The 15,682-nt window shown below is 37.0% G+C and overlaps 1 protein-coding gene across 1 annotated transcript in view; it reads left to right on the forward strand.

Moving 5' to 3' along the window:
• Window positions 1-15,682, forward strand: part of DMD (dystrophin) — a 927,929-nt gene that overhangs the window by 572,687 nt on the left and 339,560 nt on the right. Inside the window, exon 50 of the mRNA XM_009883534.1 lies at window positions 3,346-3,581. Within this exon, the coding sequence (XP_009881836.1) occupies window positions 3,346-3,581 (236 nt within the window). The remainder of the gene's footprint in view (window positions 1-3,345; window positions 3,582-15,682) is intronic.

The raw sequence follows: 15,682 nt of genomic DNA on the forward strand, positions 1-15,682 counted from the left end.
TCTCCAAGGATGGAGACTCCACAACCTCTTTGGGCAATCTGTGCCAGGGCTTGGTCACCCTCACAGTCAAAAAGTTTTTGCTGATATTCAGAGGGAACCTCCTGCATTTCAGTTTGTGCCCATTGACTGTTGTCTTGTCACAGGGCACCACTGGAAAGAGCCTGGCTCCACTTTCTTTGCAGACTCCCTTCCGGTATTTATACACGTTGATGAGATCCGCCCTGAGTCTTCTCTTTTCTAGGCTAAACAGTCCCTGCCCTCTCTCACTTTGCTCCTGTGAGAGCTGCTTCAGTCCCTTAATCATCTTTGCGGCCCTTCACTGGCCTCTGTCCAGTATGTCTGTAGCTGTCTTGTACTGGGGAGCCCAGAACTGGACACAATATTCCAGGTGTGGCCTTACCAGTACTGAGTAGAGCTAATCTCTGCTTCATCTGCATAATTTAGAGAAAAAGAAATAGAATAGGGCAGAAAATATCTTGAGTAATTTCAACAGAAAGACAACTTGATGAGTATGGATTATTATTATAATTAATGATTCACATCTGTGTGTAAAAATAAAAACAAAAATATAAACAAATGATAGCAAGCTGTTTGGTGAGGTAGACACGCTGGAGGGGAGGGATGCCATCCAGAGGGACCTGGACAGTCTGGAGAGGTGGGCCCAAGCCAACCTCATGCAGTTCAACAAGGGCAAGTGCAAGGTCCTGCATCTGGGTCAGGGCAATCCCAAGCACAAATACAGGCTCGGTGGGGAATGGCTGAAGAGCAGCCCTGAGAAGAAGGACCTGGGTGTGCTGATTGATGAGAAGCTTAGCATGTTCAATCGCAGCCCAGAAGGCCAACCGCACCCTGGGCTGCATCAAAAGAAGTGTGGCCAGCAGGTCAAGGGAGGTGATCCTGCCCCTCTACTCCACTCTTGTGAGACCCCACCTGGAGTACTGCGTCCAGCTCTGGAGTCCTCAACATAAGAAAGACATGGACCTGCTGGAGCATGTCCAGAGGAGAGCCACGAGGATGATCCGAGGGCTGGAGCACCTCTCCTATGAGGAGAAGCTGAGAGAGTTGGGGCTGTTCAGCCTGGAGAAGAGAAGGCTCTGGGGAGACCTTATTGCGGCCTTTCAGTCCCTAAAGGGGGCCTACAGGAGAGCTGGGGAAGCACTTTTTACTAGGGCATGTAGTGACAGGACAAGGGGGGGATGGCTATAAATTGGAAGGGGGCAGGTTTAGATTAAACATTAGGAAGAAGTTTTTTACTTTAAGGGTGGTAAGGCGCTGGAACAGGTTGCCCAGAGAGGTTGTTGAGGCCCCATCCCTGGAGGTGTTCAAGGCCAGGCTGGATGTGGCCTTGGGCAACCTGGTCTAGTGGGAGGGGTCCCTACCCATGGCAGGGGGATTGGAACTTGATGATTTTCAAGGTCCTTTCCAACCTAAACCATTCTATTATTCTATGATTCTATGAAGTAAAAGTGTGAAAGGTAGAGATCCCTTAGAGTTACCTGTTTTGCTTTTGGCATTAAAAACTGCTAATCTTTAATGGTACAAGATACTTTGTTATAGCAAAAAGTGTGATGTTACAAAAAACCCTTACAAACCTCTTTGCATGTCAGAAAAAATATATCCATTTTCTCATCTCTTTGTGTGATTTTAATTAAAAACTTGCTGTGTTAGAACAGCCTTTTACAATAATTAATTTACTTCATAGTTATCCAGAGGTATGTGATTTTAAAGTAGAGAAAGGAAAAATATGAAGACTGCACTTCAGAAATGCAATAATGATATGGATGACTGTATAAATATATTTAATTGCAGTGTATGTCATTAAAAATGATCATTTGCAGGAGTCACTTTTGGTATAATATTGCCATGTATTCAGGCTAGATAAATAATTTATATGTCAGTTGATTTGGTAAATTGTTTGCAATCATACTGTATTTTTAATGCTGACAGCATCTTTTGGTGCTTTTACAGTGACAGTCATTTAGATGCTTGTGCACAGTTTTTTCTCTTTCTGTCAGGCTGAAGAGGGTCACTGATTCCCCAGTGAAGTAACTCAAAACCTTTCTCATTAGTGAAAAATGGCTGCTAAATTCCTTGGCAAGATCAGTTAATGTTACGGATTGTTTTAATCTTTCAAGTGGTTTTATGGCCAAACTGTTGAACCCTCACCTGCTGCTTGAGTTTTCAGACTTCAGACAGACTTTGCTGAAATGGCATGAATGCCAATGGGGAAAACCATCAGGCTCTCAGAAGTACTAGAAAGCAAAAAAACCACCTCACTGTGCATAGTATGACACTGTTTTGCGTTGGTTTGTTGTTGTTTTTTTTTTCCTGTTAAAGACAAGCTACCCCACAGTAAGAGTGCAGGAAACAGGTTTTCTCTACTCTGTAAGGAGACTAGGAAAAACGCAAACAAATATCTTGGCAAAAATAGCCCAACAGTTTTTAGCCATCTATTTGTAAAGAACAAAAATTAAGAAGTAAAAATCAGTCTTGAAATTCTGAATTATTACATGTTACGTGTCCCTTTGTCCAATGGTAGCTATATGTGGCACCTCTCATCATTATTGACTGCAGAGAAAGATACCGTGCTTCAGTGTTGGGTACTCCCTCAATCCAAGCAAAGAATAATGAACAGGTTCTTTAAAACCCAGCTAATAGAGCAAGAAAGGACACAAAGGAGAAGATATGTCCATTTTCTCCAAACAGAAGGAAAAAAATTCACAAATATCCAAATATAGCACGTAATATTTTCAAGTTATGAGGAGGAAAAATCAAGAATCAGCCAAGGCTGAATGGCTTGTTGTGTAAGCTCCCATATTGGTCAGACCCTATGGGAAATACCTGGTGGTAACAGTAGGAAGACTGTTGGTGAGACAGATTCACAGCTACAGAGTGACTAGAGGCCATAGAAGAAATTTGTTTCTAGATACATGGTCATGCTGTGATACATTGCAACCAACTTTTTTTTTCAATCTGCCTCTGGCCTCGACAGAGCCGACCATGCGACTGGATTTTGGAAGATGACTCTCTAGTTTGGTGACCTTGAGTGAGTGGTTCTTACTACACTGAAATCTTCGCTAGTGTTACTAGGTCCCACTGGTCTTTTAAGGATGAAATTTGATTTTGCTAACAATCCTGAATGTTAAGCATACACTATAATAGAAATACTGTGGAAAAATGAATTAATCTAGTCTTTTAGTTTTAATTTTTATATTTCCAGTAGACATAACGTCAAGAAAAGAGCTTATTTCTGTGTTACCCTTTCTACTGCATAAATTCTGTTACTGAAATAAACATTTATCATAGTTCATTTATTCAGTAATTTTAGCATTTTTTTTCTTTCAGTAACTTCTGGTGAAACTGTTGCTGTGGATACACAAACCAGGGTAACCAAGGAAACCACCACCTTCAAACCAGAAATGCCATCTTCTGTGCTTTTGGAGGTTCCAGCCTTGGCTGACTTCAATAAGGCATGGGCAGAACTCACTGACTGGCTTTCTCGACTGGATCGAGACATAAAATCTCAGAGAGTGATAGTAGGTGACCTTGATGATATCAACGACATGATCATCAAACAAAAGGTATGAGAAATACCAATTTTTCAAGTTGAAAGCCTCATGATCTTTATTCTGTATTAAATCATTTCAACAAGGAACACAGGAGAGACGATAGGCTGCAATACATACAGTTGTTACTTATGCTACTTTATCCCATAAACACAATTATTGGATTAAATGTTAAGATAATTAATTGAGGAAAAAAAAGAAGAGTATTTAATAATTTCTCTGGTATTTAAGGCAGATCTCTTGATCTTTCTATTGCTTGTGCTGATTGTATTGTAAGAATATGCAAGCCAATGGTTGAAATATAAACCTCATGAGAAAGAAGGAATTGCATAGTAAGCTCCAGGTTGCCACCAGAAAAGATATCCTGTTTCATACCTTTTCTTGTGTTGCTTCTGTAATAACTTTGAGAGGCTTATGTCCTGCTGCTGTTGGGTTATGAAAAGCTCCTCAGTTGTCTTAAAGAAAAGAACAGCTCATTAATGCAAGTGTTGTGTTAAGAAAACTGCATCAGTGTTACTTATCATTGAAAGCAGAAGAATATAGAAATATATATGCAAGGAAAAAAAAAAAAAGGCTAAACTTTAGCTACTCAGTAGCAATAAAAGTAATTTGGTATTATACACCTTGAAAGTAATTACCTGCCTTCTAGATTTAACATTGCTCAATATAAAAGATTTGGCTTGCATGTGCAAAACTTTTCAGTGTTAAATTTCCATTTGGTTCTGTTCTAAACTGAGTTTAGGACTCTCTGTTATAAGATTCTCTTCTGCTTCCTCCTCCTCCTCTTCCTACTAAAAAACAAAAGTGATTTATTGTAGGGAAGATGTTATTCTTTCTCTTTGCTTAAATTAAAAAGAGAGGGAGAAACAATGGATATATTCTGCCTAGTATTTATACTAAGCAGTTTTATAAGAACATCTACATTAGAATATGTGGATGTCTCATAGGATTCATTCTGCTTGTTTTCTTATATTTCCCATTTTTTAGTGGTTTAAACTCAATTTTTGAAGACTGTTGGTTTGCTTTACCTTCTAGATTTGTAAGATATTTGTTTCATCTTGATTAATGATCACAATATATACTGTGTAGAATTATACAGTGTTTTATTAATTAAAATCTCTTTAAAATGGTGTGGGTATATTTGAATAACAGGTGATAGTTACAGTATCGCCTATACAGGACACTGGATTAAAAGAGTTGTTATATCACTTGAAAAGGTTGAGTGCCAAAGAAGACTTATTTGTACATTATCTTTTCATCTTTTTCAGAATTGTTTTGTTTTTAAAATTTTATGTTGTCGAGCACTTGGTTCAGAATTATATGGTTTTCTCACTTATACCTAATTTTAGCATATTATTCTGGCAGGCAAAACCCATAGCTTGCTTCCTTCTGTAGGTCTCTTTTACTTAAATATGAGATGAAATTATTAACTCTTGAGAATTACAATTGGTGTTATACATGTTTTAAAATGAATTGGTTTATATCTGCATTTCATCTTAACTCAAGGCTGAAATATTTTAGCTGGCTAAGCCAGAACTATTGCAGTCTTCCTCTCGCTTATGTTCCTGGCTGGGTAGCCCTGTCTCTATTTTTTTGATCCCATGCTGTGCTGGTAACAAAAACAGCAGGAAAACTCTTTTTTTTTGTTGTTGTTGTGCTTACCTCTCTAATTGGCTGTGCAACAGAATGTGACATTTAATATATTCTCTGATGAAATGGAAGAATCAATGTCTAAATATAGACTGCAGTTCTGTTAACCGGCTCCGTCTTCTCTAGTGATCATCTTAATATCACTTAATACATGGAAATGAATGTAATAAAATTTTGATTCTGCTCTTAAATCTGTCACTGGATGATTAGGTGAGTTTATCAGACAGAATTTTCAAAACTGACTAAGAATTTTAGTTTTCTCAAAAAAAATCCCCAACAACCTGCTTTCTAATGTGCAGAGTGTCTGCAGCAGTATGTGGGCTGATGATGTTGGACATGTGGGTACTTGACCATTGTGTAAAGTCAGGTCAGATATGATCTCAGTTGGAAATCCAAAAGTAGTGCTTACTTCCCCAGATCTGTATATTCTGTAAAAGGTCACAGTCGTACCTCTTCTGTGGTTGTGATTCAAGTCATTGAAAGTCACAGTTTTGCACTGTGTTCTCTTTGGAGAGTTTGTTGCACCTTTACAGGGATCTCGGTAAGCTTTAATGAACTTTCTGTCTTAGTAGATTGACTTTTTTTTTTATAATCAGTTTTTCAATGTTAGGTGTAAAATACCATTTTAACACAGCCAAATACTTCCCTTATAAAAATTCATCATCCTAAAGATACATGCTCCATGAAATATGTTTCATTATAATGCATCCCTAGTTGCTCACCCAGAATTTAGGATACTTCAAACTGCTAGTCCCATTGGCGTGCTACCGAGCTCTTACTGTTTTGAGGTTTTGTTTCCATTTCATATTTCTTTCAAAACAAAGAGCCACATTTCTAATAGGAAATGGAAATGTCAAAGCAAACATTTTAAAAGCAAAGAAATCCCATATCCTAGCAATGTATGTAACGGGACATTTTCTAAATCACCCAGGTAAGAATAAAACCTTAAGTTGTTCTTTCTTTCACTGCAGCACGTAATGTTAAAGCCAAGTCTCTGAGGGCATTTTGGTTAAGTTAATTTCAATCTGATCATGTCACAAGATCACAGCCACTAACTCTGCCATGTTTTTCCTCCATAAAAGTTTAAGACATCATTAGCCCCTACTCGAACTTTGCTTGGAGGTGATCACAGTGAATTGGTACTCTTGTGTGAATAGCATGTACAAAGGTTAATTATGGAACAAAACAAAACAAAGAAGACAGCTATTCTAAAAAAGGTTTGTTTTAGTAGCAGCTTGCCTTTAATGAAAGAAACAATGTAACTTAAATTCTCTTCAGTGGTGCCCATACTACATAGTAAAAGGTGCAGCGTAAAAGAGTAGCATAATGGTTGTTCATTTCAAGCATCTATAGTTAATCTTTCTGTCAAATGACTCACATGTTGTTTCTTTAGACAACCTTAATCTGTGAATGAAGTTCATGGGAAATACTGAGAATATATAATAGGCCAAGATGTAAGTAGCTGAGGGACATGACAGAATATATTTTACACTGTTGCTTCATTTCACTGTCCTTACTTCAAAACAATCAAGATGTTTTGTATTTGAAGGTCAGGTGGAGATTCTTCATAAAAGACAAAATTGTGGACAGAAGAACGGGATGATAAACTACATTTTGCTACATTACATTATGGAAAAATGAAAACCTTTTTACTTAAGATGCCAACAAGCCTTTACTCAGAAACTCTGCTTTGGCATCATAGTATTTTGAGAAAGGTTTGCAGCAGGAACAGGTTTCTACTAAAAGCACTGAACCATGGTGGCTGTGCAAAGCTTGAAGATAATAAACAATGTCATTCAAAGACATCAAGTACTATAATCTCCTTAAATTTCGAATTCTGTTCATGGATTTTGCCAAGGCATGCTGTCCATCCAAAATTTTTGTAACATATGTTACTGAAAACATGACTTTCAGTTGTATTGGATGAAAATAGATTTTACTTGGTAAAAAGTATTATAATAATAGTAATATTACTAATGGATTTGACTACAAACAATTTTTGGTGCCTACTTTTACTCATTGATTCTAAGAGTATAGGTTGAGTCTGCACTGTTAGGTACAGTGAGAAGATTAAACTGAAAAAAGTATTTATGTAAAACGAGGCCTACAACCAAGCTAGTTACTGAGACTTTTAAGTAAAGAAGAGGAAAAGATACTTTTAGGCAATGATTTGTGTCATCCTAAAGTAGTCATCCAAAAAGATTCTGGTAATGTATTTCTACTCAATTAATTTGTCACTATTTAAAAAGTAGGTTTGATCTTCTGTCAGTTAGAGAAGTAAACAAAATTGGAATCAAGAGTTTGTTTTCACTATTAATTACTGAATTGATTTTCCAATAGCTGAGGATCTTCTGCAGCTGATGATAGTAAAATAACTGTTAAGGAAAAATATTGGTTTATAAACCGTGCAATTAATAGACTCCAGATGAAAGAGTGGGCTTAACTGACATTCCCTTTGTTTGAGGATTTTTTACCTATACTTTCCCATGGTTACGTACCATGCAATTTAGTATACAACTTTATAATTACACATGCATTTTCTTATGCAACCTTTTAATTAATATTCTGATAGATCAGAAGTATGGCAAGCTCTCTGTCCAAACTGTTCTCCAACATTTTTTTTTTTGTGGAAATAAAATTACAGTTTTCTAGATTGATATCCCGTTCTTACACAAGCCACAGTAATTGCGAAATTAAAATTTGTAGTTTTGTATGAAGCAGTATGAATCAGTGTTGACCATATTGAATAAAAACTAGTAGTTACAGCCACAGACATTTGTGTCTGTCCATATAGTTTACATCAGAAGTGTAAGCTATAGGTAAGGTGAAGTCCTTGACCTTTTGGACAGTGTACTTCAAGTTCCACAGAGATGTGAAGAAGTTTCATATTAGTGACATACACACGAAAAGGCCCATGTAGCACATCTTCGGATAACATACTGTTAAAGAACATCACTGAAGATTTTACACTTGGAGCTGAACGTTTTCAGTTTAATATTCTGATATGCTTAAAGGGAAGAGTTTGCTAGTCCAGAATCCAAGTATGGGGCCAGTAAGGTGGGAGCTGACATTCACACTTTCCGAATCAATCTTCAGGAGCATATTTGCCCCATCCCTCTCTCTGTGCTGTGATGCTGCTTTGAGGGTTGTTTTCAAAGCTTCACATTCTCTAGGATCTTCTATTTCCATATGAACACACAGCTGCAGACATTTCCTGGGGCACTGTTGGACCAGGATCAACTAGCTCCCAAAGGAAGGCTGGAGTTGAAACCGATTCTGCAGCATGTTGGAGGGTTCATTGGCATTTTTGTGCACCTCCTTTGATAGCAGAACCCTACACATGACTTTATGGCTTAAATGGTGTGCAAAACCCGCTATACCTCTATGAATTTCACCATAGGATATATTCACTCAGAGACTACTTTTTTTTTTTTTTAATGTCTATTTCAGAGTGTTATTGTTATTCTATTTAACATGGGATGTCTAGCGGACTTCTTATTTTATACTGTGTCATGCTGTTAGACTTTTAAAATGAATTCTAATTTATGAGAAGTACTGGAAGGTTGGTTTCAGGTTTTGAAGTGAATAAAAAAAACTAATAAATGAACAGATTTCTAAATATATTAGAAAAAGAGCTACAAGGTTTGGATGCTGAAAGATTTTAGCTTTTTTTGTAGAATAGAGGAAAAAAAAAGTGTCAGCCTTTAAGCTTATTCTTAAAGGGTAGAAAAAGCAGCAGAATACTCTAGAGGGCCTGGAAATCTGAGTCTTTAAAGGGAAGGGGGAGGAAAAAAAGAAAAAAATCCAACCTATTAATCTGAAAATTAGACCTCAAGGGGTATAGAACGTGTGTCAGGAGAATCTTTTTTTAACACTTTATTGCACATAAAGACAGATGATATTTTAAAATAGCTGGGCCAGCTCATTACAGTATGTTAGAGTGTATATTTGTTTTCTGTAACAATAAAAAAGCTGTCTAAACACTGTCTTTTGGAGAGTGATTAACAGCCATTTCCTTATTTCTCTAAAATGTTAATCACTAGGAGTGCACAAAAAATTTACCCCTAAGGATCTGATTCTAAACTCATTGAAGTAAAAGAGATACCTTCATCATTTTTCCATTAGTTTTCAGTCAGGCTGTAAGTCATCATCCAAATAAAAAATACTTAATACTACGGTTATGCCTAAATATAACTTTCTTCTGTTTGCTTTTATTGGCTTATTGTGAAATAATTTGATTTATTTTTTCCAATTCCTGTCAAATAAGCTTCCACAAAAAGATGAATTATCATGATTAGTGCAACTGACATCCTGTTAGGTACAGCAGGGAAAGGACAAAAATGTAGGAATTCATTTTAATTTGCATTTATATGTTGAGTATTAAAAGTATGCACTTTTCACTAGGGTTGCATTTTTCAACAGCAAATGTATTTTTCTGTATTTCTAAGTCTGACCTATCTTATAAGTATAAATGACTTATTCCATCAACACTGGACCTTACCTGACCTAAGCTTTTATCCAAATCAGCCTTTCACTGTGTGTGTTTGCATTCCACTAGTGTGTGCAACTCGGAGACCTGGTGCATTGGGCCCTCTACAAACATACCGTGGGTATGAAAAGACTGTTTAAAGCTATGTGCTGCCCACAGTGTGGACCACGGGGAAATCCTGCTGTACTAGAAAGTGTAAAAATTGCTTAAACCTTCATGAGTTCTATGTTTGCCCAGGCAGCAAAAAAGCCTGACTAGAAGCTGCGCTGCATTTAGTAAGACCCTACGCAGTGTGTTGAGGGAAGTGATAATTCCCCTCTAAGCAACATCTTGTGAGGCTACATCTGGAGTTCTGTGTCTAGTTTTGGGCTTCCCAATGTGCAGGAAAGACATGGAGGGAGTCCAGGGCAGGGCCACGAAGGTGGTCGGGGCTGGAGAACTTGATACATGGGCAGAGGCTGAGAGTTGGGCTTGCTCAGCCTGGGAGAGAGCTCAGGAGGGACCTTATTGCTGCCTACAGCCACTAGATGGGATGTACAGAAGATACAGCCAGACTCTTCTCAAAGGTGCACAGTAAAAGCATAAGTAGCAACAGACACAAGTGGCAGCAAAGGGAATTCTGATATTAGAAGAAAAGATGTTCATATAAGCATAACAAAACATTGCAACAGGCTGTCATCCTTGGAGATATCCTATACAAAACTGGGCAGGTCCCTGTGTTGACCTGATGTGAGACTGAATTTAACCCCACGTTAACAGGAGATCGGGCAAGATGATCTCCAAAAGTCCCTTCTGACCTAAATTATTCTGTGATTATATATGAATGCTATTCTCAAATAACAAGATCCTGTGTTGTACACCTTCTCAATGAAACACACTTAAAAGGAAGGAAAGCATGGCTTTATGCCACCTTTACATCCCTCCCACCTCAGCTGTGATTTGCTTTAAAAGGTGGAGCAGTCCTGATAAAATTTCAACAAATTATTTAGTTCTAAGTAACAGTGAGGTTCTTTTAGGACAGTTGCACAAGTTTTAGGGCGCTGTATTTTTGTATCCATATTAATCTACGTTGTTAGCAGTAGTAACAAGAAAAGCTAAGAGTGGCTTTTTTTTTTTTTTATTCAGAAATTGTGGGAAATATAAAAGCAGCTTGTTTCTAAATAATAATGCAATGTATAAAATTCTAATCTAGTTGTAATCATAAAATGCAAATTAAAACTAGGGGGAACAATTGTATATTTGCTCATTTTTATGTGTGAGGAGATGGAGGTCTTCTTAGAGAAATAAGTTTTCCTCTGTAAGAAAATAAAAACATCAAATCCCAGCAGAGCTTCCTAATGAAGCTGATCTTGAAACACAGTTCTTTTATGTGGAAAAGAAAACGATCGCAGAATTTAAACTAAAAAATCTACCATTTTGAAATGTGCCCTACTGCCAAGGGTACTCTGATAGTTCTATAAACACTGCTTAATAATAATATAGATCCAGGGATTTGCTAGCAGGTGGACAATTCCCTTTTGAGGCAGAGCAGCCAGCAGTGTCATTATCATCCTTTTTCATGAAGGGATTGTTTAAAAAAATGTTACTAGCTTTTTTAAGCTGTGTAAAATAACTAGTTTCTAGTGACATAGCTCTATTGCAGAAAGCCAAATTCTTGGAAATCCTTTTTTCGCTTTTCCCAGAAGAATACTGTAATATTTTTTTGCACTTAGAGAAGCTCATGTGGAGAGTTCTCTGTTGATTTACATGGGTATGTTGTTTTATAACACTCATGTGAAGTAATCAAAACTGCTCAAATAAGTGGTTTACTCAAATGTAAGCAGGAGGCAGACATCTAACTGGCTAATGCTCCTGCAAAATATTTAAATTTTCTACTATGTAGAGCTGCTTAAAAGTGAAAGGTAAAATTTATAAAAACACTATAAGAGGCATAAAGGCATTTTTGTTTTCGGGGTACAGGGGTCTTGAATATGTTTTTCCGTTCCCTAACATTATACACATTTATTTCTTCACACGATCCACCGCTAGGCATGCATTATCACTAGATTTAAGATGAATGAACAGTAAGTTCCTGTGGTTCTGGGGAGAGAGAGAAGTAATGCAAGAGAGAATTTCATGTCTTGGGAAGCTGGTATTATGGGGGATTCAGAAAGGGACACTGTGCTCTGAATTTGCCTGATCTTCACTCACTTGCCCCACCTTCTTCACTGTCATGGAACATGGCCAGTTTGTTTTCTGCTGCCTGGACTCCCTTTGGGCCATCTCTTCTTCAATATATTCTGCTTTTGTTTCCACTGAACTGAATGCAGAAGATGAGGACAAAATGTCTGATTTTGCCTAACACCTCTAACAGCTGATGTCCTTTGTTAATGGTGAACAACATTTGGAAGAAACACTAGACTCTAGCGTTTCTAAATTCTCTTTTTCTTTCACTGGTCAGGGAGGGTGGTGGGGAGGGGTTTATATGTTTATTTTTTGTTTTGTTTGATATGAAAACAATTCCTCCTTCTTTACTGCAAAATTAAAATCTCGTTCATATTAGCAGACAACAAATTTACTATTTAAATAGACAGAATATTAATTCTTCAGGTTACTGCACACTGCAATGAAATCCTAGAAAATGGCTGAGTACACATTGAGCTTGAAATATGAAAGTAATACCATTAAAAGCAATAAGACTATATATTTTCTTCAAGAAAGACATTAAAGTATTTTTCTGAATCAAACCAGAGAATTCAGCTCTTCACACAATCAAGTGCTAAAGGAGGACTTAATTAAAAGAAAATTGTTTTTGTAGTAAATGTGGGCCATTTCACATTACTCAAACCTCTCATCTGTCTCTGTTGGTAGCTGATACAATAAGGAAGGTAACAAATCAATTTCCAGAACTGTATTTTGCTGCTTTTGTGGGCCATTGCTCTTACTGAGCTAAGAGATCAATTTAACCTATCACCACAGCACTCCTTATGTTCATGTGCGTTCTGCTTGTATGAAGGATTTTGTGCAGCCAAATGTGAGTTTTGTACATAGAGGTTTAGTTACCTCAGCCAGCTCCCAACTTCCTTTTTCATGCTTCTGGACTTGTCAAATCCTCCAGCTGAATTGTTAAACATGGACCTCACACTGGGGTTCATGCAGTTCAAATATTGCAACTCTCTGTTTGCTCAAGAAAAAAATGTCCTATTAGCCACTAATATGCAAGTTAACTCAGTTGCTGCAGTTACATGCTGCTCACAGCAGTACAGCTTAAGAAAAGATAATGCTTATCCATCTTTTTCTCGAGGGAATATTGTAACCTCCAATCAGAAATAGTTGTTAAAAGGTAGGAAGACCATTCAGGGTGACAAAATATGAGCTAAACTGATCCATTGAACAAGAAAAATATATAATGTTTACTGTTCATTTTTGTGTGCTTAAATAACTATGCAAGAGCATGGTATAACTATCCCAAAAGGGCAGTGCTAATTTGTTAATAACTACTGATTTTTGCTGATGTCAAATCTTAAAAACAGATCATAAATTTTTAATAAATGCTCTTTTATCAAGATTATTACAGTGCAATGATAATCTCAGGTAGATTTCCTTTTAAAAAATAATCCATTGAAGTGTAGTTAGGTAGTAGAATCAACACTGGAAGGATGCTGGAAAACAAGAGAATTGAGAGTTGTAATTTTTCAGTATCTTGCATATATGACCTTGTTCATGATAGGAATTTGGAAATTGCTTAAGAAGAGAAAATAAGGAAAATTAAAAAAAAAAAACCAAACAAGTCTAGGCCTAAAAAAAGAAAAATATCAAAGTAGCACAATCAAAACATTTAAATAATTGTAATTGGTTTCTGAACATAATTTTTTTTTCTTTATAAGCATAAAGAGTAAAAAAAATATTTATCATGACTGAGGTTTTTGTAGCTGTATGTATATACACTCTGATTTATTTTTGAGGAGATCGTAATTGCCTAAAATTCAAGTATTATAAGTTGATTAACAACTTGACCAAGACTCATCTAATTAATCTCTGAATTCAGTAGAAAGAAACTGGAACATCTGTAGTTTAATTTGCCTGGTTCTGAAGTGGAGATCTACAATAGGTGAGGAAATTGCTTCCCGAAATGGCTTGTTTCTCTCTCTATGTGCTCAGTGACAAGCTCAGGTATAGATACCTACCTACACTTGGTCTGACTTGTGCCCACCTTTCTGGTGGGGCAGTTTTCTACAACAAAATATCTGTATGACGGAACCAGCACATTTTGCGGGAAATGCAGCGACTCTGTGATTGCCCCCGATCAGATTCCTGACATAACCCTGCAAACCAAGTAGATTTCTTATAATGTGCAACAATCAGTTCCCACCATTGGTTAGCACAAATAAGCCCCTGGATGGCCCGACCAAAGGCAGTGATGTTACTCCTTTGGGACAGTGGGAAACTGCCTGATTTCTCTCTCTCATTTACTTTTCTCCTTTGTCACCCCTGAATACCAGAGTGAATACCAGAGCTCCAAGTTTTAGTCTGAGTTTTGTATTAAAAAAAACCCAAATGCCCAAAACAAAACCACAGAAAAATAATGTTCTACGATTACCAATAGTAAAGTAAAAATCTGTACTTTCATGTTCAAAGTGGCTCATTTTTTATGTTTTAACAGAGCAGTTTGCCACCTTGTTTCTCTGGAAAATAAGATCAGAGTATATTTATCTTTTTAATATTTTGGAAAAAATGTTTCTGAGGTAACACACAGATCTTGTTTTATTTCACTTTCCTGTTCAGAGAAATCTGTTACAGTTTTTGACCAAGAAGTAAGGAAGGTAAAAGAAAAATAATAAACAGAAGGTAAATTTAAGCATTTCTTTGTTTGTGGGGAAGAATGATGTCTTTTGGGCTATTGTGAGTTACCAGAGATGTCTTACTGCGTATGTCCCAGAATCATTTATTCGAACAGACAGTTTTGAAGGTGGCATGGTGTGGGACTAGATCTCTCAGGGTAAATGTCCAACCTTTTGACATATGTTTGACCATATGAATGGGACAATTTTCCTTTGTGGTATGTTATCAGTGTGTCTTAAATTCCTACTGTGCATCGTGATCAGCACTGATAGCATTTTTAACTGTTCCTATAAATCCTTCTACCTCTTCATGTGTGGCCCATATGGCATAATATTTCTGTGATGAAAACTGGTATATTTGGCACATTCCTATAATGACATTCAGATGTGGGATTCAGCGCTGACAAAGTGATTGTGTTTTGCAAAGAAATAACAGTGCATCAGAACCTATAAAAATTATTAGCTCGTTTGCTGGTAGTGTGGTTTTGGGTGGGGCTTGTTTTTCCCCCCCAGACCTGTCGTTAAAGCCTGTGATAAAGAACAAGAATATAATGCTAGGGAATCAAATGGTATCTGTGGGTACTAGATGGTGGCTCTAAGAGCTTAGCATCAATGTGCTGTGAGTCAGTTAATAAAATCAACTGTCTCAGCCACTTGTATTTTGTAAATATTCCCTGACTAATTTAGAGGAAATCAAATTAGTAAATTTAGAACTAATTTACTAAAGAGGATCTCACATGCAGATTGGTGCAAATCAGGGGGAAGTGCTTTGGAGGCAGTGGGAGCTGAACTAGCAATGAGCACAGCCAACTGGCCTTTCTGAGCAATGACTGTAAGGTGTATTGTACCATGTCGGGCCTGATGTCATGAACTTAAAAATAGCGCTTCTGCTTACCTACACGAAACTACTTGTTCCAGAGCTATACACACCTGCAATAATAATCCACAACAGATATTGTTGATAAGATTGATTTAGAGACAGAAGGGTTTACAGGAAAAGAATTAGTGGGGTTTTGTGCATTTAAATTATAATACTGATAAAGGTGTGTGTGAGTGGAAAAAGTTGCATATTTATAAGTGTTTTCAATCAGGACTTAGATGATTGTTCTGAGTTGGGGAAAAAGTAAGTGAAATCGTCTCACGGGTCTTATGGCTAT

Source organism: Charadrius vociferus, unplaced genomic scaffold (genome assembly GCF_000708025.1).
Source record: "Charadrius vociferus isolate BGI_N301 unplaced genomic scaffold, ASM70802v2 scaffold94, whole genome shotgun sequence".
Taxonomy (NCBI): Eukaryota; Metazoa; Chordata; class Aves; order Charadriiformes; family Charadriidae; genus Charadrius; species Charadrius vociferus.